Here is a 23,322-nt window from a genome sequence, read left to right as displayed (position 1 = left end):
TACCCGAGAAAGGACATAGGCTACTTTTTACCCCGGGAAATAAGATAGGTTTTATCCCGGAAATCCCACGGGAACGGGAACTATGTGGGTTTTTCTTTGACTGCGCGGGCGAAGCTGCGGGTGGAAAGCTAGTTATAAATAATTTAGGTAAGTACATTAAAAAGCCTACTTTTTAATGTACTTACCTAAATTTGCTACATTTTAATTATGTTGCACAAACTTAATATTTTACAACCAGAGAAACGAATTTCCGAAGCAAAAGATTTTAATATATTATTTCTTTCTATACAAGTTACAACACATCAAAACTTATTGTAATGAATTTAACATGTTTTCATTCAAAATATGAAATAATATGATTTTACAATGTCAACTTTTCTTACAAATAGGGTATTCAGTATCAATATGAATTCTACTACTATTCTTCACTATGAATACTTAAATAATCTGTAGGTAAAATATTGTAATCCTAAAAACAAATATATGCTTATTTATCTCATGATGCAACACCTTTGTCTCATTAAATGCAACAATGCAACAGACATTATAAGTCCAAGATGATTTGCAAATTAAAACTTAATGAGGTAACAAGCTCATACTTTGATAGTCCTTATTATGTTCATGTATTATATGAAAAGTAGCCAGCACGCTACTGTGGTGATGGTTACCGCCGGCTGTTGCCCCTCTGGTGTCCGCGGCCCCGCACATATGTCTTGTGCTGGTGTTTGTTGCTATGTTCTTGCGAGTTTTGATTGAACCGTTCATTTTTTGACTGCATTTGTTGCGTGCTTGTTGCAGACGCCTGCGACGTGGGTGCTACATTCCTTCCTGTAGTGTGAGCTCCGTTCGTTCTGTCTTGAGGCCCCGCAGCGGCGGCCGGCGGAGCTGGCTGAGGTTCACTCATATTGACTTGTTCATTGAATAGCATACAAAACTCTCCTACTTTCTGTATGTCGCCTGACTTGCCAGAATAGAGAGTGAGAGCCTGGCGCCAGAGGGAAGCGTAGCCGCGCGTGAGACGCACGATGTCGCCCGGTTGCAGCAATGCGCCGGGTTCGTCCCAAACAGATAAGTTTACAGAGGCTGACGCGTCCGCCACGCGCAACGTACGCACCTCGCGCGCTTCCTTAGTCAATGTCGGCGGTCCAACTTCTAACACTATGAATATTGCGTTTATATTCTTCATACCAGGCTTTAAATCCTTAATTTGAACATACTCGGTACTACTCATTCTTATTTTTGAATTTTTGAGAACAGTCAAATTTTAGTGACTAATGAATATTATCTAAGGAAACGGGGCTGAACTTAAAGTGGTGATAGTAAAGAATTTTATGCGAAATGTAAAATAAAAGATCTTTAATAAAATAAAAGATGAATCAAAATGACATTGTACTAAGTACCTACTTCAATTCAACAGACAAATGACAATTACTGTATAATAAATAATAATTTTGTGTCAATCTGTCAATAGTCAACTGCCACAGAGCAAGTAATATAGTATGTGATATAAAGGTGATATACCTAGTTCTTAGAGCGTTTTCACATTATCCGATCCGATATCGGATATCGGAAGCCGATAGCCGATATCCGATATCGGAGGGAAGTAAAATGTATGAAATATGTACCTGTCTTTCACATTGTCCGATCCGATATCAGATATCGGAGCCGACACCGATATGCCCGTGAGCTATCGGACGATAATGTTCAGTGTTGCCAACTCAATTTTCGAAAAGGCAGTATACCAACAGCAAAAAAGCACTAGTTTGTGTATTTTCAGTCTTATAGGGCGCTAAATCTTTAAAAAAATTCTTTGCTTTAACCTAAAATCCTTTCTATTAAAAGAAACCTTTTTTTATTACGAAAACACACATTTAAGTATTTATAGGCATTAAAAATACGATTTATACGGCAGCTATTTTAATTACCGTATTAAAATATACGGCAATTGGCTGAACTGAAGTAAACAAAAATATATTGCGTTCTTAAATTCAAATATCTATCTTCGAAAATATTAGTGTCTATCATCTTTATTTTATCTCATTCTGCCTCGCTCCTCCTCCTACTCGGATGTTGGTTGTGCTGTTTATTGTATTGTTGTCATTGAGTGCTTTGTTTTTAACCGACTTCAAAAAAAGGAGGAGATTTCACACCGATTTTATTTTTATTTTGAATTAACAACAAAGAATATTTGAAAACTCTTAATTCTAAAATAATTGCTTATGACAATAAAATAATTTATGTATCTTTACTTACAGGAAATTACAACAATCATATCATATTATAAAATATATATTTGAACGGGTGACAATATTATTTACAGTGTAATAAGAAAAAGAATAGAAAATGTGAACAAAGATTGTATCACTTAATAAATTTATCATAGGTACTACATGAACTTTTATAAATGTATATTATAGTGAAAAAATGACTAAATGACTAGGTACGTCTTGTTAAAAATACATTTAATAGATTTTGAAAGGTATTTACTGATACATAATATGTATTACTAAAACTATTAACTAATACTAGGTTGTAGTAGGTATTGATATTATTTAATTTATAATGTGTTAACATATACTATACAAATGACCGATATCAAAATTCAAAACTATTTATTAAATAGCACATCTAAATAATATGCAGTAATTAATGATATCAAATCTTTTTTACATTTTACTTTTCTTTTTTGAATTTGTTTTTTTTACGTAGTTATTTTTAATGTATGTACAACTATGATCTATAATTTGAATTTTTTTTTAATTATACCTTTTTTTATCAACTGGCAATTTAGTTTAGTTTTCGCAAAAAATTTCTGGCAACACTCATGATGATATCGGAAGGATTTTATCGGACAATGTGAAAGGGAAAATTGTATCCGATATCGGATATCGGCTATCGGCGTCCGATATCCGATATCGGATCGGATAATGTGAAAACGCTCTTAAGGTTCTGTGATTGTTGTCATTGAGAATTTTTTTTTCAATATTTATAAAAAGCTCGGGCTTGTTAATAATTGCTCCGAGATAAAAAGTATTTTAAATGCCTACCTACGAGCCTACCAAGAAGCTTATATCTAATACACTGGAGATTGCACTATGACCATTAACTTGTCACAAGAAAATATAACCTTGAATGACGTCAGTGTTGTTTTTTGTCTCTTTCTGTGGGTGACCACACTGGTTTGTATATTCAGGATTTTTCGAAATAAAAAAAACTAAAAATCATGGTCTATAAATAATAACGACATATATTTTTAACAGTATTTATATTATAATATTACGAGTCAACTTACATGAATAATTATCATCTTTATAGGTACATACCATTTTAATTGGTAGAGAATGATAGTTTTAAATAACGCTTGATAACTTTTGATCGCATACTACGATTTTTTAATTAAAATGAGTGCTACATACATTAAAACATCGTTTTGGTTACTCAAGCTTCAGTCTAAAACTTTTCAATATTCCAAAGGGAGAGTTGCATCGCTAGTGTTGATGTGTGGTAACGATATTACAGTTCTCAGAAATTCGTATGTCTTTCAGGAGCTGTACTTATGGTTACTAATGGTTTCATGGTGGTTAATTATAATATAATTAAAATTACTTTATCAGTTGAGACGCAGTAACAAGAATGTGGTAAATAAAAAGGTATAGCACTTTTCAAAAGGTATTTTTTTTCTGGACCGTAATCCTCAGGCTTAAAATGCAAACTGCATATTCTGACATGTTGATAAATTTTACCCTTGATAAGCACTATGGACAGCCATTTATTTCTTTTTATTTCATTTTTGGAAAGCTGAAATACGTAAAACAAAAAAATATTAGGTTAAAAAGTATAAATTTCAATGTAAAAAAGAACAAACCACAATATGTGAGTGCAATACCGATGTCGTGTGTTGTTTCATTACTAGTATAAAAATTTTTAAAATGGTGTTCTAAATGTTCATCATAATATTGTTTAGCAATATATTATCGTCGCTATCCGTAAAAACCCATCATCATGGTTACCTTACTTGTTAAATTTGTTTGTTGAAAACTTGTTGAAAAATGATGAAAGTATTAGGAAAAGAACTTATTTAACATGATTGCTTAGTAAAATGATGATAAATTTGACGATTTTTGCCATTAAAATGATTCTAAACAGGTAAATGCATGAGTATTGAGGAATATTGTAAATAACGTAAATATACACTTGCCTGTGAAATTATAGGCCAAAATTTGGTGTCCAAAAACTTCTGCAATTTTTCACAATGCAATACATTATTAATATTCGGAAAATATTTATTAAATACGCAACAATATTAACTTAAATATTCGAAGCGACGCAATTTTTTTGACACTTATGCCATATTGTCAAAGTGAGAGTTGCTACAATTTTATTATGGTAACTACCCATAATCAGGGAATATAGCTTTTTAATAATTGGTTCAGATACTTATTTTATTTAGCATAAATAATAATTGTCTCATCCAACAATGCTTCTGAATGACGTTGTTGGCAATTTATCAACAAACTCATGTACAAAAACTAACCTTTTGCACAGAATATTACAGCATACATAGTAGCCTTGGGAAAACTTCGTATTAACAGTGGCAATACCAAGTTAGGTGTGAAAGTGATAGAACACAACAATTTTCTTGTTACACGTCAAATGTTCATACCGAAATCTCCAGTGTTTATGATATATGCTTCTTGGAGCCTACCTATCTGTGAAAAACCATTATTGTCAAAATTTCATTGTCAAAGTCATGTCAAAGTTGAAGGTTTGTGGTTGTGACGGTTTCATCTTTCGAAGTTTTGATACAGTGTGCTTGTTTGAAAGTGATTTTTTGGCGGATTATTTATGATTAGTTTTATTAAATTTAATTCAAATCTGTGAATTTATTCAAAAACTTACCATTCCGAAAACTATGTTTGCAATTTTTTTTGTAAATTAAAGTGAAATATATATTCTATAGGATACCAAAGTTCTGTTTCATGTGCCGCTACAATAACCTATAAGATTTTATATTTTACACAAGATTTCCATTGATAATATATAACCATGTTTGGTGGAAATAATCCTAACAAAGACCTGGAGGTTGCTTCGCCACCGGACGATACAGTGTCTGCATTGGAGTTCTCTCCCCCATCAGTGCCACAAACATTTCTGGCGGCCGGTAGTTGGGACTGCCAGGTATATACAATTTTTGCCCCCTCTGTGTTCACACTACAGTTTTCTTCTTTACATTACATTACATTCTAAGAATCACCACCACAATGACCTTTTCTTAATTTTCTCATTGATTGAAGAAAGTTATTTGTATTTTTGAGTATTTATATTGTGTTTCACTTTAGGTGAGATGCTGGGAGGTGGAGCAGTCAGGCAAAACTGTCCCCAAGGCAGCTCAGAGCATGACCGGCCCTATATTGGATATAGCTTGGCATGATGTAAGTAATCATTTTAATTTATATAAACTGAGACTGGAAAGTCACTACAATAGAAACTTTAAGATACTGGAAAATCTAGATAAATGTATGAAGAATTTTCACATGCTAAATAAGTTAATAACCAATGACATTTCCCTCACTCTTAAATGTTATAATACATAGATATACATCTATGTATTATAACATTTTTGTAAATTTGTTAAAAAATATTGTTATTATTTTCCACATGATGTTTAATATAACATGTTATTATTATCAATAATTTTAGGATGGCTCTAAAATATTCATGGCATCAACAGACAAAAGTGTGAAGTGCTGGGATTTGGCGTCCAATGCTGCTGTCCAGGTATGCTTTATAATCTTAAGTTCTATGAACTTATAGTTTTCAATCTATTTTACAAAAAAAATATTATCCTTATCAATTATACAAAATATATAAAGATCAAAATCATTGTGACGCAAATATTTAATTTTAAAAGATTTGCATGGTAACTGTGTTCAGGTGGCGGCTCATGACGCGCCGGTGAAGACATGCCACTGGATCAAGGCACCGAGCTACACCTGCCTCATGACTGCCTCCTGGGATAAGACGCTTAAGGTATCATGCACCATCCCCATTCTGTTTCATTGATTCATATAATGATTTATTTTAAATATTTACGTGATTGTATTATTACAGTTTTGGGACACGCGCAGTTCAGTTCCAATCATGACAATCAATTTATCAGAGCGGTGCTATTGTGCAGATGTGGTAAGTAAAGTTAACATTGTATGTATGTAATATGTAGTAATTTATTTATTTATTTTCTTCTTTATAGCAATTTCAATCATCAAAACTATTTAAAATTTGCTCAATATTAGAAATTTTTGCTCTCTTTCGTTCTTTATTGAATTTGATGTGTTATTTCTAGCCATTCTAGTAATATTTAAAAAACTGGAACTCATTTCATACAACAAGTGTTCCCATTAAATATTATGAAGAATGTCGTCGTCGGTGATGTAGCTATTGTGTGTGATGTGGGCAGGACTACCCGATGGCGGCCGTCGGGCTCGCGGACCGCGGCATCTGCCTGTACTCGCTGGAGGGTAAGCCGGCCGAGGTGAAGCGCGTGGAGTCGCCGCTCAAGTACCAGCACCGCTGCCTCGCCATCTTCCGCGACAAGAAGAGCAAGGCGCCCGCCGGCTTCGCGCTCGGCTCGGTGGAGGGCCGCGTGGCCATCCAGTACGTGAACCCGGCCAACCCCAAGGACAACTTCACGTTCAAGTGCCACCGCTCGGCCGGCACCACGGGCGGCTACCAGGACATCTACGCGGTGAACGACATCGCCTTCCACCCCGTGCACGGCACGCTGGCCACCGTGGGCTCCGACGGCTCCTTCTCCTTCTGGGACAAGGACGCGCGCACCAAGCTCAAGTCCTTCGAGGCGCTGGAGCAGCCGCTCACCAAGTGCGCCTTTAACCACACCGGCCAGATCTTCGCCTACGCCATGGGCTACGACTGGTCCAAGGTACGCTCCCCATACATCCTATTGTTATTAATGTGATTTTATATACTTGTATTTCAAATACAAATACAAAATACCTACTTTGTATTAACTATTTATTAAGCCACAATGTATAATTTTATTTAATCTATCTTTCGCAATCACATAATTGTAGGAAAAAATTATTTAAACACACACTTGGGTTCAAGGTATTTACACAATCAATATTAAGTTATGTAGACTAAAATTATTGTCAACTTATAATATATACAACTGATGAACTGTAGACCTATGATTTGCAATTTATTTAGATTTTACGAAGTGTAATTAATAAAATCATATTTTTACTATTCCTTATTGCTTTCCAGGGCCATGAGCATTACAACCCTGCCAAAAAGAACTTCATCTACCTGCGACCGTGCTTCGAGGACCTCAAGCCGCGCTCCACGTGAGCCAGCTTTGTGTACCGTGTGCCATGAACTGACTGAAGTGGGAACTGTGCTTGTGTTCAAATTTATCATTGAATGGCGAAGCCACCCAAAAGTATACCTATTAATTACTATAATACTAAGTCTAATATTCCTTATGATTAAGGCTAAATCTGATATTGATTGTTTTGGACTAATTGTACATGTCAGTGAAAATGTGAATACCTTTGTCTTATACTCTTTTGTATAACCTATAATAGTATTGATCTTAATGTAAATTTTGTGGTAAAATAAAGAAAAAAAGTTGCAAATTGATTTTTATTTATCTAATAAACCTGAAAGTACACAATCTAATGTTCAGCGTGGCCATGGCCATGTTGGTCTCCACCAGTGAGCTTGTCGTAGGCGAGGGTGGCAGCGGTGAGGCCGATGCCGATAGGCAGACCACGGAAGAACAGTTTGCGGGCCTTGTACCAACGAGTGCCGAAGCCAGGGTGATACCTCCAAGCTTCATTCCTAGAAACCACAAAATATAATTATACATATTGTGTTTATGTAATTGACAACAATGATAATTATAGTTATCAAAATAAATGAATATTAGAATAAACCCATTTAAAGTTTTTTCAAAGTTTGGTGGGCAAATTTGGTATGGCAGTAATAAGCCAACACCATAACTTTCAAGGAAAGCAAGAATGTCAGAGAAAGTTGCCGCTTAGAGCGTTAAAGTTATTTCCTTTCAATATTATTTAATGGAAACCAAGTTTTCTAACCAGTTTTTATCTTTTCTTTATTATTTGTTACCTTATCCATGGATCCTTTAATCCTCTTTTGGCGAGTTCTTTTTCCACTTCCTCTAGCTCTGGGATTCCCTTAATCTGGAACTGCGAGTAATGAGGAATGGTGTACGGGGGTCCGTGACCGTGATCGTGGCCACCCATATCTATAAATTTGAGAAAGTTCTCTAAAAAAGTATAAACAACAATACAGTCAAAACAGAATATCCTAACCTAATAATGTTATATAATTTCAATATTCAAATAATAGCATCAATGAAGCAAAAAAAATACACAAACGCACATAACACATTATGTAAGTACTTACTTAACTATTTAATATTTATAGCTAAAATACAAGTGTTCTTCTAAGTAATTATTTGATTTTTAAATATAGAAGAAAAGTACCTACTACCTACTTCTCATTTCAGATTCGATTTGAACTTTGAAGTTGACATTATTCTGAGTTGTGACATTGACATTACTGACAATATTAATTGAATTGACGTAGGAATAGTCATGCCTGTAAAATAACCGATTATTCTTTAATAAAATACCGGTTTGATTGCTTTAAAATCAATTTCATTTAAATGTTGCTTTTGGATCGATTCGGCATATCGCTTCACTTGTAAGTTTTGCAATGCAAATTAAATAGCAACCTTAGCGCGTTAAATTTGAGACGTGCAACTATCAAGTATCATGGTTTCAAATAAATATGTAATACTAGCTTTCCGTCCGCGGCTTTGCCCGCGATTTCAAAGAAAAATCCGCATAGTTCCCGTTCCCGCGGGATTTTCGGGATTAAACCTATCCTATGTGTTAATCCAAGTTACCCTCTATATTTGTGCTAAATTTCATTGTAATCGGTTCAGTAGTATTTGCGTCAAAGAGTAACAAACACACACATACACATCCATCCTCGCAAACTTTCGCATTTATAATATTAGTAGGATGTATACCACTTACTAGTAATATTAATATTAGACAAACGATTAATTAGCCAATTTCGTCTTATATTAGAAGTAATTGATTTTCATTATAATAAAAGTTTTCGACCTAACTACAATGCACAAAACTATTATATTGGGATAACAGTTTTATTTCACTTCTAAAGCTAATTTTGACTCAAAATAATACAACGCCGGTGAATAAATTAGAAATTCAATTTTAGTTTTAAGTTAGAACAAACAGGCACCCATAATCGATAAACACGAATCGACTCTCTTTATATTATGTAGAAGGTGCATACCTAGCTTGTTATTGTGCTTTCAGGCAGCTTACCGCTTTCTTGTGTCGGGCGCAGAGACGGTCTTTATTTATTAATTGTGCCGGTCATGTGTGATTAAAATGAATAATTTATTGCGAACAAAGATTGTTGTGTTAATGTGATTATATCGCACAAAAGAAAACTGTATCAAATTTAAAATAATAGATTTTAACTAAATAGGGAAAGCTTTATAGATTTACTGTGGTTTATTCAAATCTATTTCTTATTAATAGGTTTGACGAGTGCGGCACAATGTTTAAAGTGAAGCTATTACACAAGCTATTATAGGTTCGAAGATATGCAACCGTCCCTTGGGATGGCAAGCCCACTGCTTGCTGTTCTTATATTAGCGGCTTCGGCGTTCGCTTCGAGCCCAATACTACCCGGTATGCCCTATTTTAATACATAAATAAATATATTATAGACAAAAAAATAACTCCTGTCCTTCCATTCATTCGATAAAACATATCTAACAGCACAAGTATGTTATATTTTTTTTACCAAAATCTCCCTACCTAATATACCTACCTATTCTAAATTATTGTATCAATTTGTTTATTTTCACTTTATCTGTATAGACCAGAACCAATCTATTTCCTTGCAGTACATCTTTACTTTGACTAACATGATAAAATTATTTAAGTATAGCACCTAAAGCTAAAAAGCTTTGTTTTTGCATGTTCTTTCAAAAATTATCCTGCATGTCTGTTAATGCTTTACCCACATCAGGTGTTGATCCAGGTGGTTCTGCATAATTGTAAACAAATGTCATTAAAATTACTTTTTGATAAATGATAATATCATTGAATAAATGGTGAGAAGATAGGTAATATGTTTTACTTCTGATACTCTTATTAATCATAATATGTATGGTTAGTTGCTATAAATATTGATATCTATTGACTGTCTATGAATAAAAAATGAAGTTAAATACCTAAATCTTGTTTCATTCGGTAAAATTATATTTTTATTAAAGTTCCTGATGATCTGTATGAAATATATAAAAAACACCAGTGTAGCACAGATAAGTGACCATATGTCAATAAAATTATGTAGTTTCTGTAAATTTAAGTAGTTATTAATAACAATGAATCTCCAATCCATTATTTTACCTAGATGTTTCACTGACTTCACACTTAATATTTTATAGTTAGAGCATAATTATTTATATTTTATAACTATCTTACACAAATAGTTGTAGGTATCATTTACTAATAGTTTACAAGGATATTATCTAGCTCTTCTGAAGACAATAATAACTACTAAATTATATTCATCTATATCAGTCCCCTATATGTTACTAGTGAAGAGAACTCAACATTGTATAAGGTAGAGCTCTGGCTGAAGTTACAGAAATAAAGTCAACAATGGTTTTAGTCTATATAATGTCTCCATTTCCTACTAAAATATAAATGATGATATTTTATGCTGTTTTTTTAAGATACTCTATACAAAAATCAGAAATGTGAATGTGTAAATGTTCATCATTAGGGAAAGAAAGTACTTTGAAAGCTCTTTTTTTAAATTATAACTGGAAAAGGTGAAATAGGTATCAGTAAGCGGTAAATATATCAATAGAATTATCGTCCCTTGCATATTATAACAGCCATAACACTCAATGTAAGACACATTTAAGTTCCTAAAATAAGTCGAGGGCGGAAATTGAATGCAGTTTAATTAATAAATTAACGATTTAATTTTACATCAATAAAAAAGAAACCTTTTAAAGTGCCAGAAAACGCCCTCGCTTTATATACCGATTTCGATGATCGCTGAAGGACGCATAGAGGCGAAAGAAGGCGTCTGCTCATAATTAGACAAAAACCGGGCAACACGCTTGCGGCTAGCGGGAACCTGAACCACCGCGCGACCGGTCCCGTGCGCTGCGCGCCCGACGCGACGCTCGACCTATCATCATTTTGCAAGCTTTGCAATTTTGTTTCAAAGCGGGATTGTGGATTTTATTTTATCGGAAATCTTCATCATAGAATGTTAGCTTAGCCTATGTCTGGAATTTCATTGATGAATCTATCATTCATAAGTGTAAGTAGGTATTTAAAAAAAAAAATCAGACCAAAAGATAGGTAAATAAAAATGAAGAAAAAATGTAAGTAGTAATGAATGCATTTTTGCGTAATAACTTATCAATCATGTATTGGTTTTTACTTTTTATACTCGTTAATAAAATAAACGATTACGTTGACAACGCACACTTTGAATAATAATTGCATGTTTCTTATTGTTGATGTTAATTATCACCAATTTAAATGCTACATTAGATAACTCGAACGAATATAACTGCAAGGTCTTATACATACCTATATCAAATTCATACTGTCCACTCACAGGTTCTCATACGTACATTGTTAATTGTTATCGTCTTTTTTTCAAGTAGGTACATACGACGTTCAAAAATAACCACATTAGTACGACCTAGGAAGCCAAAAACCTGAATGCCAATGAGAGGTTGTTGGCCTCTATCTTAAGTCTAAACAATGAACTATCGTCCAATTCGGTATGATTTTCAAATTCAAAAGTAAGTAGGTAGGTAATAGGTATACAGGTATAATAACATCAATAGTAAAATACTGAAATCATGAAAGTACATTGAATAGTTCAGGATCCATCGCCCATTTTTGCAAGTGATTACTATCAAGCTAATTTTCCATGAGTAGCTTTATTTTGATGAGACGACCAATAATTTCCTATACGAAACTCTCGATTGTGGTAGCTAACAGAGGTAGCAAGGATACAATTTTTTGATTTGATGGTTCTCAAATATTTATTAACTGAACTGAATTTTTTTTTGTTCAATCTCAAGATAACTTAATTATCTAAATTATTCGAAAAAATATTTGTCCTACAAAATCTATGGTTTGATCAAAGAGTCCCCTCTTTCCAATGTGTATCGATACGAGGTCATCATAAATGATTACTAACCAGCAGATTTTTTTGTTTTCACTTAGTTAATATTTATATAATTCAACAGACATATTGTCCTACAAATTGCGTAATAAATATTTGAGAACCATCAAATCAAAAAATTTTATCCTTGTTACCTGTGTTAGCTACCGCAATCGAGAGTTCCGTACAGGAAATTATTGGTCGTCTCATCAAAATAAAGCTACTCACGGAAAATTAGCTTGATAGTAATCACTTGCAAAAATGGGCGATGGATCCTGAACTAGAAATACCTCGTCTTGTTTAACTAGTTTGATATATTTTCCGAACAAAGGAAATATAAAGAAGGCATAGGTACAAAGAAAACTTATCGGATCATCAAATGGTATTGTGAGAAATATGTACTACGTAGGTACCTAGCTCATTACTGCCTAAAATATAGCAAAAAAGTTGCGTTGTAAGAATATTCTTTATTTAACATACAATAATTAATGTAATGTGAGTAACTAGCAATAATAAACTCAAATAATTGAACCTTACTAGTCACTTATTACAAAATATGCTGTTGATATATTTTGGTATCGAAACAATTAAGATCACTCTCAGATATAATTTCAACGTGCTCCCCCGGGTAGGCCCATATAGATTGACCAACATATCGTCTGGGGCTCATTAAGGATGATTATCGATTAATCTGACTCGGTTGAAAAGGAATCGTCCATCGGGATAAATCGCATTGTGAACGTACTGAAGAGCTCTCTGCAGAGTAGATTGAATCCAATTTTACGAATAGGAACAAATAAATTGACCGCCATGGAACTTTGATTATTTTAAAATCACGTAACGAATTAGCAATCCGTACTTTATCCACAACGAAATGCCAATACTCCATTGAAAAGTTACATTTGGGGTTGCATTTTTTATAGGACGCAATTTTATTTTTTTGATGTGTAGGGGGGGTCAGTATGAAGCTATCACCAAGTTTGTGGGGTCGCCACCCTTGTCCCACGGCCGCCATCTTGAAAATAGCGGTTGATATGTTTTTTACGATATATCTCTTAAACTATTTATTTGATTAAAAACATTGAGTAACTGTGAGTAACATTATTTGTTACAAAATTAAATTCTCTACAACTTTGGTCCAGTAACTTTTTGTCGTAGAACTATAAATAAAAAAGTTATAAGCGAAAATGTTCAGAAATTAGAGATATTTATATTTTTCAATAAAACTTTTTTTTTATAATTTTACGAAGAAATGATATCAGACCATTTTTGTAGATTGTTTTTCGAGGAACAACTTTTATATACAACATTTTGTCATTAAGTAAATAGCTAAGGTTTTACAGCGCTCCGAAGTGAGTACTATTTTTCAGTAGTAACTATACATAATATATTGGCTATTGGCTCTTTTCCCAGACTCCACAACAATGGAAGCACACTGCAGAACTATAGGTGCTATAGGATAGTAAGATAGTAACCCCTTTAAAATTCGACTCTACATTAAAGTCTCAATATTGCTTTAAATAAGTGGAAGTTTCCTCTGGCGAGTAATGTCCTTATCGAGCGGTGATAAACAGAGGCGCTGTGTAATTGTATCGTATCTAGTTTGTAGATATGACTTAAACACATCTGTAGGAGCTACTTAATAGGTCTTCCACTGACGAGTGGCAGACACGCGCAGTAAACATTTTTCGTAATACATATATGTTATTAACATACTGAACTACATATAGCCGAATACCTCTTTGGCTGTAAAATGTAACATAACATAATATGATCGTCGATCACTCGTCTTGTAAATCTTAACTATTATCGAATTCACCATCTGAAAACATAAAAATTTCATTAACATCGATCCAACCGTTGAAGTTCAGTTACAAACACGCACAGAAGAAATATTCAAATAGTAAATAGTAAGTACTTAGGTCAAAAGTAGGTACATATAAAATTATGGCTGAAGTAAATATTTAGTCCATTGAATGAGTCCCTCCAAAGGGGGTCTAGAGTGCGTGAGTTAGTAACGTAAGATGTTTCTTCGGAAACATGTCAAGAGTCCCTAGGTAATAAACATACTAAAACCCCGGGACACTAGGAGGAGCCCCGGAGTGGGGGGAGGGGGGGAATGGGTCCATTTTTTCATTTTTCGCTTAAATCTCAAAAACGGTACATGTTAGAGAAAAATTTTCAAAGAAAAGTTGAAAGGTCATAAAATTATCTACAAGTTGTACCTAAATCATTTTTTTCTATTCGCAGCCGTTTTCGAGCTACATCCCATGAAAGGTGAAAAATTCAATTATCGTAACTACCCTAATAAAATTCAATTCCTCCTAAACGCCTCCATGGTGGAATTTGGTATTTTTATCAATGATAGACCTAATTATGAGCAATCTATCTGTACCGTCACAAGTTGCACTTTTGAGTTTTTTGGAAGAAAAAAAATAAAAAGTTCAAGTACCGTAACTACCCTAATAAAATACAATTCCCCGTAAACGCCTCCGTGGTGGAATCTGGTATTTTTATCAATGATAGACCTAATTATGAGCAATCTATCTGTACCCGTCACAAGTTGCACTTTTGAGTTTTTTGGAAGAAAAAAATAAATAGTTTGGAAAATCCAAAAGTGCACGCCTCATAATTTTTTTTAATAATTATTATTTTTGTTTATTTAATAACAATTAAACCACATCGAATCAGACCCTGAAAAATGAAAGGGTTCTATTCCTGAGCATACTCAAGCGTAAGAGAAAAAAAAAGACTCGATTAGTAAAGTATTTCGGTCGCTATCGTGTTAACAAGAAAATCCTCCGCACATACAGACACATGGACGTCCAAGACAGAACTTTTTTAAACTGTTTTTTAACTAGTTTAAATAACAAAAATGACATCAAAAATATCATGAATGTTAAAAATAGTGTTTTTTCTTAATATGTGTGTGTATGTATTATCTTACAAGTGCAATGTATGATACATAAAGACATTTTAAGTTTGAAAAATCAGATGTTTTGCGCGAAGTGACAGTAGTACCCACCTCAACGCTTCGCTTATGAGGCGTGCAAAAGATGAAGTTCAGTAACTCAAACTACCCTAATATAATATTTTGACAATCGATTCCTCCTAAAGGCTTCCATGGAGGAATGTGTTTATTTTACCAATTATAGACCTAATTAAGAGCAATCTATCAGTACCGGTCACAAGTTGCACATTTGAGTTTTTTGGAAGAAAGAAATATTTTTTGATCGATTGATGAGCCAAAATCATTTTTTACTGCGTGTAACTCAGAAACGGTAGGATATAGGAAAAAATGATTTAGGTACAACTTGTAGATAATTTTATGGCCTTTCAACTTTTCCTTGAAAGTTTTTCTCTAACATGTACCGTTTTTGAGATTTAAGCGAAAAATGAAAAAATGGACCCTTTCCTCCACTCCCCCCACTCCGGGGCTCCTCCTAGTGTCCCGGGGTTTTAGTATGTTTATAACCTAGGGACTCTTGACATGTTTCCGAAGAAACATCTTACGTTACTAACTCACGCACTCTAGAACTTTTTATTCAATGGACTAATTATTATTCCCGATTATTTTCTCCAATATCTATACAAATATTATAAAGAGGAAAGGTTTGATTTTTTGTTTGTTTGTTTGTATGAATTGAATAGGCTCCGAAACTACTTGGCGGATTTGAAAAATTCTTTCACTGTTGGAAAGCTACATCATTTCTGAGTGACATAGGCTAGGTTTTATCCCGGAAATCCCACGGGAACGGGAACTATGCGGGTTTTTTTTTAAAACGCGGGCGAAGCCGCAGGCGGAATGCTAGTAGCTTATAAAGTTATAACTTATTGTATTCTCATAATAGAAGTTGAACATTATAATCATTTGCATCGTAATCAATGCTACAGGTACAGACAATAGTCGCGCAAACAGCCTACGTTTATGATTCACATCTGTTTGTGGCAACGGGGCGCGGCGCCGCGAGGTACCTACTCTATTTCATCCTGCAACATAAGCTAGCTATTGTTGGAACTCACACAAGTACATATCGGGGACCGAAAAGCGCTGTAGTTACTATGTATTCACAGTCGGTCGTTTTGTATTCATAGATTGAAATGAGTAATTAATTATTTTGCAAAGCGCAGTGTGCCGAAATAGACATAGCCTGCGTGAACGCACAGCGTACTGCGTAGTGCAGCGCAGGTTGAGCGCGCGCACGCCACTTGAGCTCGTTAGTGCTTCCTGCGCACCTCGCGCTCCCTCCTCGCGCGCTCCCCGCCCCGCCCCCGCCTCACCCGCCGCACTCGCAACTCGACACTGCTTGCCCCTTGCCGCCCGACGTATCAGCAACAAGTGCTTCACAAATGTAGACTGTACATTCGAGGCCTATCATGAATCACGATCATGATACATATCTATTTACACGGTGAATGGCCGAAAGGGCAACGTATAGTAACCAACAAGTGTAAATCTATAAATTTCATTAAGTTATAATGTTCTTTACCATCTTCATTTGATTTTATTCTAAGCATTCCTTGTAATTCTACCTACATCGTTTCATACAAGATACATCATCATGCACGATATCCGATCTCGAGCCAACAGTATCTGCACCTATTAGACTATTTATTTATTCTTTACGATTTTATATTATAAGCAACAAACCCATTTTGTGCGGGAGGGTCCGTTAAAAAGTATGTGGCTTAAGATCAGAGCGGTCGCCTTTGTCCCCTGCAGATAACGGTTATCTCGCTGAGCCCGCGACATTGCTACTTACACCAAATAATGCATACCGATGGTCATTACTTACAAAACTTACATAAAGTAATAAGTGAGAGATGTATACATGCGCTGATGATCATCGGATACATATTTTTATGATGTGAATGTTTTTGATTAACGCACATCGTTCGTCCATTGCATCTGCATCGTCATCATCGTTAATGTTTCAATATATTCGCAAACCTATTCTTACAGTTTCAAAATACATTACGCATTAACTTGAGAGATAGGATAGTTTAAACATGTAGGTACCACGGGCGAAGCCGGGGCGGACCGCTAGTAATATATAATCGGAAGTGTACGTGTGTAGTGTTCCACCACCTACGTGTACTGGATCGGATATGAAGCTCAGCATGAAGGGCGACAATTTCGTTTCCAATTCCAAATTATTGAAAAATGTAAATTTCAATGATAAAATTCTCAAGTAACAGAAAAAAAATTGTTAGGTTGGTTGGAAATATGCTATTATAATAATAATATAATAGGTAATAGCCAGCCTAACATATAGGTGGAACCGTGGAAGTGAAGTGAAGAATGAGTATTGAGTACGTAGCTTTAGCAGTATACTGTATACTTATAGCATTCTCGTATCTGATTATCATCTCATGTAATTCATCGAGACTTCTATAATCTTGTACAACTAACAAAATGCAATGTACTTGATAAAGTTATTGGAACATATTCTTTGAATCACTGCGAGCAGTGATCCGACATTACTGCAGGTTATATATAGAGTTTAGGCTTCAATATTGTATATGCATACTTTTTATTTAATGCTTTATAACATGTTTTTCTAGATCGCTAATTTGTATTAGCTTTAAGCTTCGTTTATTTACAAAATGCCAGCTGGATTTAATTTATTTAGTGCTTGCTTGGTAATTTGAGTGCTCCGGTGAGAGTGGGTCGCGTCCGGACAAGGACTTTTAGGAAATAAGTTTCCTTTAAGGTTTCAGTGACCAAAAATATCAATTTACACTTCCGCTTCTTTTATTAAATCATGGTGATTTTTTAAATATTAATCAAAATAAAGTTAATATCATAAACTATTTGCTCATCCTATCAAATTTGTAGAGATTGTAGAGTTACGGTGATATATATTTATCTCTACATAATATGTAGGTATAGGAAGACAAAAAATATGGGTCTTTGCGAGAATAAAAACTTATTCGATTCAGTAATCAGGAGCGCTAAAATCGTTGACCAATGTTAGAAACCGCGGAAAGATAAAGTACTGTGTAATGTTTAATAGTAATTAGTTATACATATTAGGTAATATAATAGGTAATAACTTTCGACAAAGTTACAATTCATCGCACCTAAACGAAGACGTAGACAGCTGAATCCTATCTTAGTTTTAGAACTTTATTAAAATCAACAATTTCCTCCATTATAATTTATAATGGTGTCATATTATGAAGCCTTTTAATCGTCAAGGGTACCCTGAATGAGTAATCGTACATAAGGTTAGTTTAGAAATTCAAATATGAAACATTATATTATACTTCCCTCATTTGTCGACATCTGTTAGAAGCTCATAAATGTAACAACTAACTGGTTTATCTTCCGTCTTTACGATAAGCGTGAAAGATCCTTGTCGTCGCTAATAGCAGCTGTGAGAAGACGCAGTTAAAATAATATTATGATATCAAACTGAAATCTATACAAATATTATAAAGAGGAAAGGTTTGATTTTTTGTTTGTTTGTTTGTTTGTATGAATTGAATAGGCTCCGAAACTACTTGGCAGATTTGAAAAATTCTTTCACTGTTGGAAAGCTACATCATTTCTGAGTGACATAGGCTAGGTTTTATCCCGGAAATCCCACGGGAACGGGAACTATGCGGGTTTTTTTTTGAAAACGCGGGCGAAGCCGCAGGCGGAATGCTAGTATAATATAAATTTCAAAAGATGTTTTCAATTTCGAATTTAAAATTAATATAATTAAAATACATAATTATATTAAATCGTCAAATTAGAACCGCAAAGAACGTAGTATTTTTCTAATATTTTGTCTAGATACGACGAGTACAAATTAAATTATTGAATATGATTTATCAAATGATATGAATTTCTACTTGTAATTTCCAGGGATACCGGGCGAGGGGGGCGAGGCGAGCGCGGTGACGTGCGGCGCAGATCAGTTCGCGTGCGCGGACGGGTCGCGCTGCGTGCCCGCCGCCTGGCGCTGCGACGGGCGCCCGCACTGCCCCGACACCTCGGACGAGCTCAACTGCAGTATGAATACACCATATTCATTGTTAATTGTTAAAGCAAATCATTTATAACAGACAAGGTTCCATATCCTTAATCCTACTAATATCATAAATAAAAAAAGCGAAAGTTTGTAAGAATATATGTAGTTACATATAGATATTGGTTAGGTACTCTTTCTCGAAAAAAGTACTAGTCGGATCTGGATGAAACTTAATACAGTTACATGAACTATAGAAATACTTGAACCCGCGCGACACCGCTAGTACTAAAATAATAATTCAAAATTTTCACACGATTGCCTCAAATTAAATATGTACTTTTCTTGTTGCTTTTGTGTATTATATGTATTGCAAGACCAAAATCATACAACATAATATAAATAAAAATGTATATACAGGGTGTAATCGTTAAGTGTGCACAGGCGATAATTCCGTAACTATTACAGATATCAAAAAACTTTTAACTGATATTGAAAGTACTTAACCCAATGAGTAAAATGGCCATAATAAATTTTTAAAAATAAAACGAGAAATATCTAAAAAATTCACTTGAAACCCTCCCATACATTTAGTATGAGATATGACTATCCCATGTACATGAGTTGATCCAAAAGTAATTATAATCAATATTAAACCAGGTCATTACAGTTAAAATATTTCGCTAGATAGTCTTCTAACTAGATAATATAATTCGATATTTTTTTTCCAAAACTTAGAAAAAAAAACTTTGACTTCATCCGTAAAAACCCCTCAACGCGGCCATCTCTTCGCTATCGTCTTAAAATTTTTTGCTAAGACGGTGTTTTTTGTGCCGAGGAAAGAGATAGAATTCACTAGGAGCTAGATCTTAACAAACAGGGTGGGTGTTCAAGCATTTGGAATGCCGATTTTTGAATGGCAGCCATTGCAACTGACGCTTTGTGATCTTGTGCGTGGTCTTGGTGAAACAACATTCAAGCCCGCAGTTTGCCATGTCTCTTCTCCTTACTAACCTACCGCAATTTTTTAATATGGTCTGTGTAGTAAGAGCCCAACATAGTGGCTACCTTCTTAAAATATTCCACCAAAATTATTCCTTCGGCGCCCCAAAAAACTGTCGCTTTAATCTATCCCACTAATTTTCACTTTGAATTTCTTCATCGTCACTTTGGAAGCTCGCATCCAGGCCATTAATTGTTTCTTGGTTTCAGCATAAACATGGTGAACCCGGGTAACGTCCATGGTCACAAATCATGCCAAAAAATTATCCTGATCTCATTAAGAATTTAGAAATTCACCCTCTAAATGTCGAATTGTTGTTTCTTCTTTTTGTTGGCAAAAATTCTGGCACGCACGGTTCACATTCAAATTAATGTAAATACTTGGAAGCGTGGCCTATTGATATGATTTTTTTGTGATAACTCAGTGAGTACATGAGCAAGCAAAAAACAGTTATTTTATATTTTTATGTACACAGGAAATACCCAATTATCATTACTTTTGGATCAACCTAGTACATTTAATATGAAAGATTTTAGCTTTTTCTTTCTTTTTTTGGTTTTCTGCTTAAATTACTTCGCAAATTTGAAGGGAAGTTTATTTCGAAACTGCAAATAGAGCTCCTCATTGTATTGCATAATGAGGACGTCACTTCGGTAATCTGCTATGAATAGAAAATGTATGGGAAATAAAATGTATGGGAGCGTTTAATGTAACATTTTTGTATATTTCTCGTTTTATTTTCAAAAATTTATTATGGCCATTTTACTCATTAGGTTAAGTACTTTCGATATCAGTTTAAAGTTTTTTGATATCTGCAATAGTTACGGAATAATCGCCTGTGCACACTTAACGATTACACCCTGTATAATAAAATATAGCATGGAATACGACGTGCGGAGCGGGGCAGTTCCGGTGCGTGCGCAGCGGGCTGTGCGTGGCGGACAGCTGGCGCTGCGACGGCGACGCCGACTGCGGCCCGCACGACTCCTCCGATGAAGACCCTTACATGTGTAAGATGCAGTTACTGATTCTACTTTCTTTATCTCGTGTAATTCATTAGGTTTTTGCCTGTATACGGCCGCATCGAAACATTCCATTGTGGTGAAAGCATTTTCTCTAAGGATTATAAGATGTTGAGGCTTACTAACTTTTCAAAACTGTGTGTCGGTCCAGGCGAGAAGGACTTCAAGTGCTGGGGCAACTGGGCGCGGTGCAGCACGCCGCTGGAGGGCCGCTTCAGCTGCGTGCCCGTGGCGCAGTTCTGCGACGGCGCGCGGCACTGCCTCGACGGCAGCGACGAGTGGGCCATCTGCAACAACTGTGAGTGCAAATCTATCAATTATATAATATATAATACCTTATATAATATAGTCAAGCAATAAGCAAACCATTTTTGTCTTGAATATTTTTTTATAGAAAAATGCTTTGCAATATGTATGTTGATAAATAATGTCTAGTTTTTATTTTTATGTTTGTTTCTTATAGGGGGTGTCGTATGTATAATTTATCTTTGCATTTAATCCTTTAATATTAAATTTGTAATTTCAAAGCATTCTAATTTTTCTGATAAAAAATTTGTGTAAAGATAACTTCTGCGAGCAAAAATTGTGTCAACATATTCTTGTCAATGTGTCTTTATAATATTTTTAGATTAATATTAAATTCATATTAATTATTAGATTAATTGATATCTTTTTAGTTTTTGTAAATAACTGTAAGTGGTGTATATGTCGTGGCCATATCGTAGATTTGCTCATTTCATGATATGATCGATCATTTCACGGAATGGTCGCATTTCATGAAATGGCCAACATAGTTTGATAAGATCGTTAAATCGTCAACGTTTCACGATTTGGCCATCCACATTTGGCCAGATCGTATAAAATATAAAGAGTCCATAAAATATTCAAAAAAATTCAGAATATTCTAAAAACTTGTTTAATGTCATTTAAGTTAGTGCCGCGGCAGCGGCCGGCGAATGCTAGAAACGAATCGTTTTTGCAATAAAAAACATTTAGGTTAGGTTAGGTTAGACTTTGATAAACAACGCACGAGCCGAGCGAGCAAAGCGAGCGTGCCGCGGTAGCGGCCGGCGAGTGCCAGAAGCGGATCGCTTTTTAAAAAACAAACAATTATAATACTATAGTAGGATATATAAATATATATCCTAAAAGAAAAAATGCGTCTTAAATTATTTTATTTAAGACGCATTTTTTCTTCAATATATAACTATAAGATATCCACATTTTCCATAGTACTCGAACCGTCGTAAATTCTTTGCTATGATTTGCTTCATATTGTTATTAAACGAATTATGAACTTTTTAACTGCGAATAATTAAATTTTCGCCAGCGGCCGTCATCTTATCACATAAACATAGAGCTAGCAGCGCCTCTACCAATGATTAATGTAACTATTTTACGATATTGTTGTAATAAATTTGCGCCTTCAATAATCTGTGGTCACTTTTCATGTAATGGCAACATTTTGTTTTGTACTTCCTCTTCTCTGCGGACATTGCTCGTGTAACACGTATATTTTTCATCTTAATAAAGTTTTTCTTGTAAAACGTGCACCTGGGTTTTTATTGACTATACCAACAAGATAACAACAGGTTATGGGCCCAGGCTACGAAACAAAATATAGTCAATCAGTATAAAAACCTACGAAGAAAAAGTAACAATAATTGTACCGGTCACGCCACGTGTTCTGAAGTGTAAAGATTCGTGGTAAAGTTCTTTCAACAACAATATCAGTATGTCGTCAAACACATTGGCATTAATTGAGAAATTAACAGGCCGCGATAATTACGCCACATGGCGTTTTGCTGTCCAAACATATCTTCAACACGAAGAACTGTGGGACTGCATTGTGGATGATCAGACATTGGACAAGAGAAAAGATACAAAAGCAAGATCAAAAATCATTCTTTTAGTTGATCCGGTAAATTATGTGCACATACAAGAAGCTAAAACTGCGAAAGAAGTCTGGGAAAATTTGTCTCGTGTCTTCGATGACTCCGGGCTGACACGGCGAGTTGGTCTTCTACGTGACTTATGTAACACAACG

The 23,322-nt window shown here is 34.8% G+C and overlaps 4 protein-coding genes across 7 annotated transcripts in view; 2 read left to right on the top strand and 2 right to left on the bottom strand.

Annotated features, from left to right (window-relative positions):
• Positions 1–247: 247 nt before the first annotated feature.
• On the bottom strand, positions 248–1,404 carry LOC149897825 (SOSS complex subunit B homolog). The gene has a single exon (XM_090116234.1). It carries the CDS (start codon positions 1,229–1,231, stop codon positions 665–667), a length of 567 nt encoding a protein of 188 aa, XP_089972360.1. The 5' UTR covers positions 1,232–1,404; the 3' UTR covers positions 248–664.
• Positions 1,405–4,419: 3,015 nt separating this feature from the next.
• Rae1 (ribonucleic acid export 1) lies at positions 4,420–7,662 on the top strand. Its single transcript, XM_090116213.1, has 7 exons — positions 4,420–5,178; positions 5,340–5,432; positions 5,701–5,778; positions 5,935–6,030; positions 6,112–6,183; positions 6,458–6,940; positions 7,285–7,662. The coding sequence occupies exons 1-7, from the start codon at positions 5,047–5,049 to the stop codon at positions 7,366–7,368; spliced, it is 1,038 nt and encodes a 345-aa protein (XP_089972339.1). The 5' UTR covers positions 4,420–5,046; the 3' UTR covers positions 7,369–7,662.
• ND-B12 (NADH dehydrogenase [ubiquinone] 1 beta subcomplex subunit 3) lies at positions 7,648–8,585 on the bottom strand. 4 transcript variants are annotated; one of them, XM_090116217.1, is made up of 3 exons: positions 8,449–8,585; positions 8,149–8,308; positions 7,648–7,860 (listed from the first exon to the last, which is right to left on the bottom strand). In XM_090116217.1, the coding sequence occupies exons 2-3, from the start codon at positions 8,283–8,285 to the stop codon at positions 7,695–7,697; spliced, it is 303 nt and encodes a 100-aa protein (XP_089972343.1). In that variant the 5' UTR covers positions 8,286–8,308; positions 8,449–8,585; the 3' UTR covers positions 7,648–7,694. The 4 variants fall into 4 exon arrangements, with proteins under 4 accessions (XP_089972343.1, XP_089972342.1, XP_089972344.1 ...); XM_090116216.1 differs by having other exon boundaries at positions 8,149–8,287; XM_090116218.1 differs by having other exon boundaries at positions 8,149–8,287; positions 8,533–8,577.
• Positions 8,586–9,399: 814 nt separating this feature from the next.
• LRP1 (LDL receptor protein 1) overlaps positions 9,400–23,322 on the top strand; it is an 85,074-nt gene continuing 71,151 nt past the window's right edge. The window contains exons 1-4 of the mRNA XM_090116421.1: positions 9,400–9,773; positions 19,148–19,294; positions 21,132–21,263; positions 21,427–21,573. Of these exons, the coding sequence (XP_089972547.1) occupies positions 9,686–9,773; positions 19,148–19,294; positions 21,132–21,263; positions 21,427–21,573 (514 nt within the window). The 5' untranslated portion in view covers positions 9,400–9,685. The remainder of the gene's footprint in view (positions 9,774–19,147; positions 19,295–21,131; positions 21,264–21,426; positions 21,574–23,322) is intronic.

The sequence above is a fragment of the Colias eurytheme genome, chromosome 25 (assembly GCF_061535395.1).
Source record: "Colias eurytheme isolate Ceu_HAF_F1 chromosome 25, ilColEury1 Martin Lab GWU primary, whole genome shotgun sequence".
Lineage (NCBI taxonomy): Eukaryota > Metazoa > Arthropoda > Insecta > Lepidoptera > Pieridae > Colias > Colias eurytheme.
This window is presented reverse-complemented; position numbering and strand designations above follow the sequence as displayed.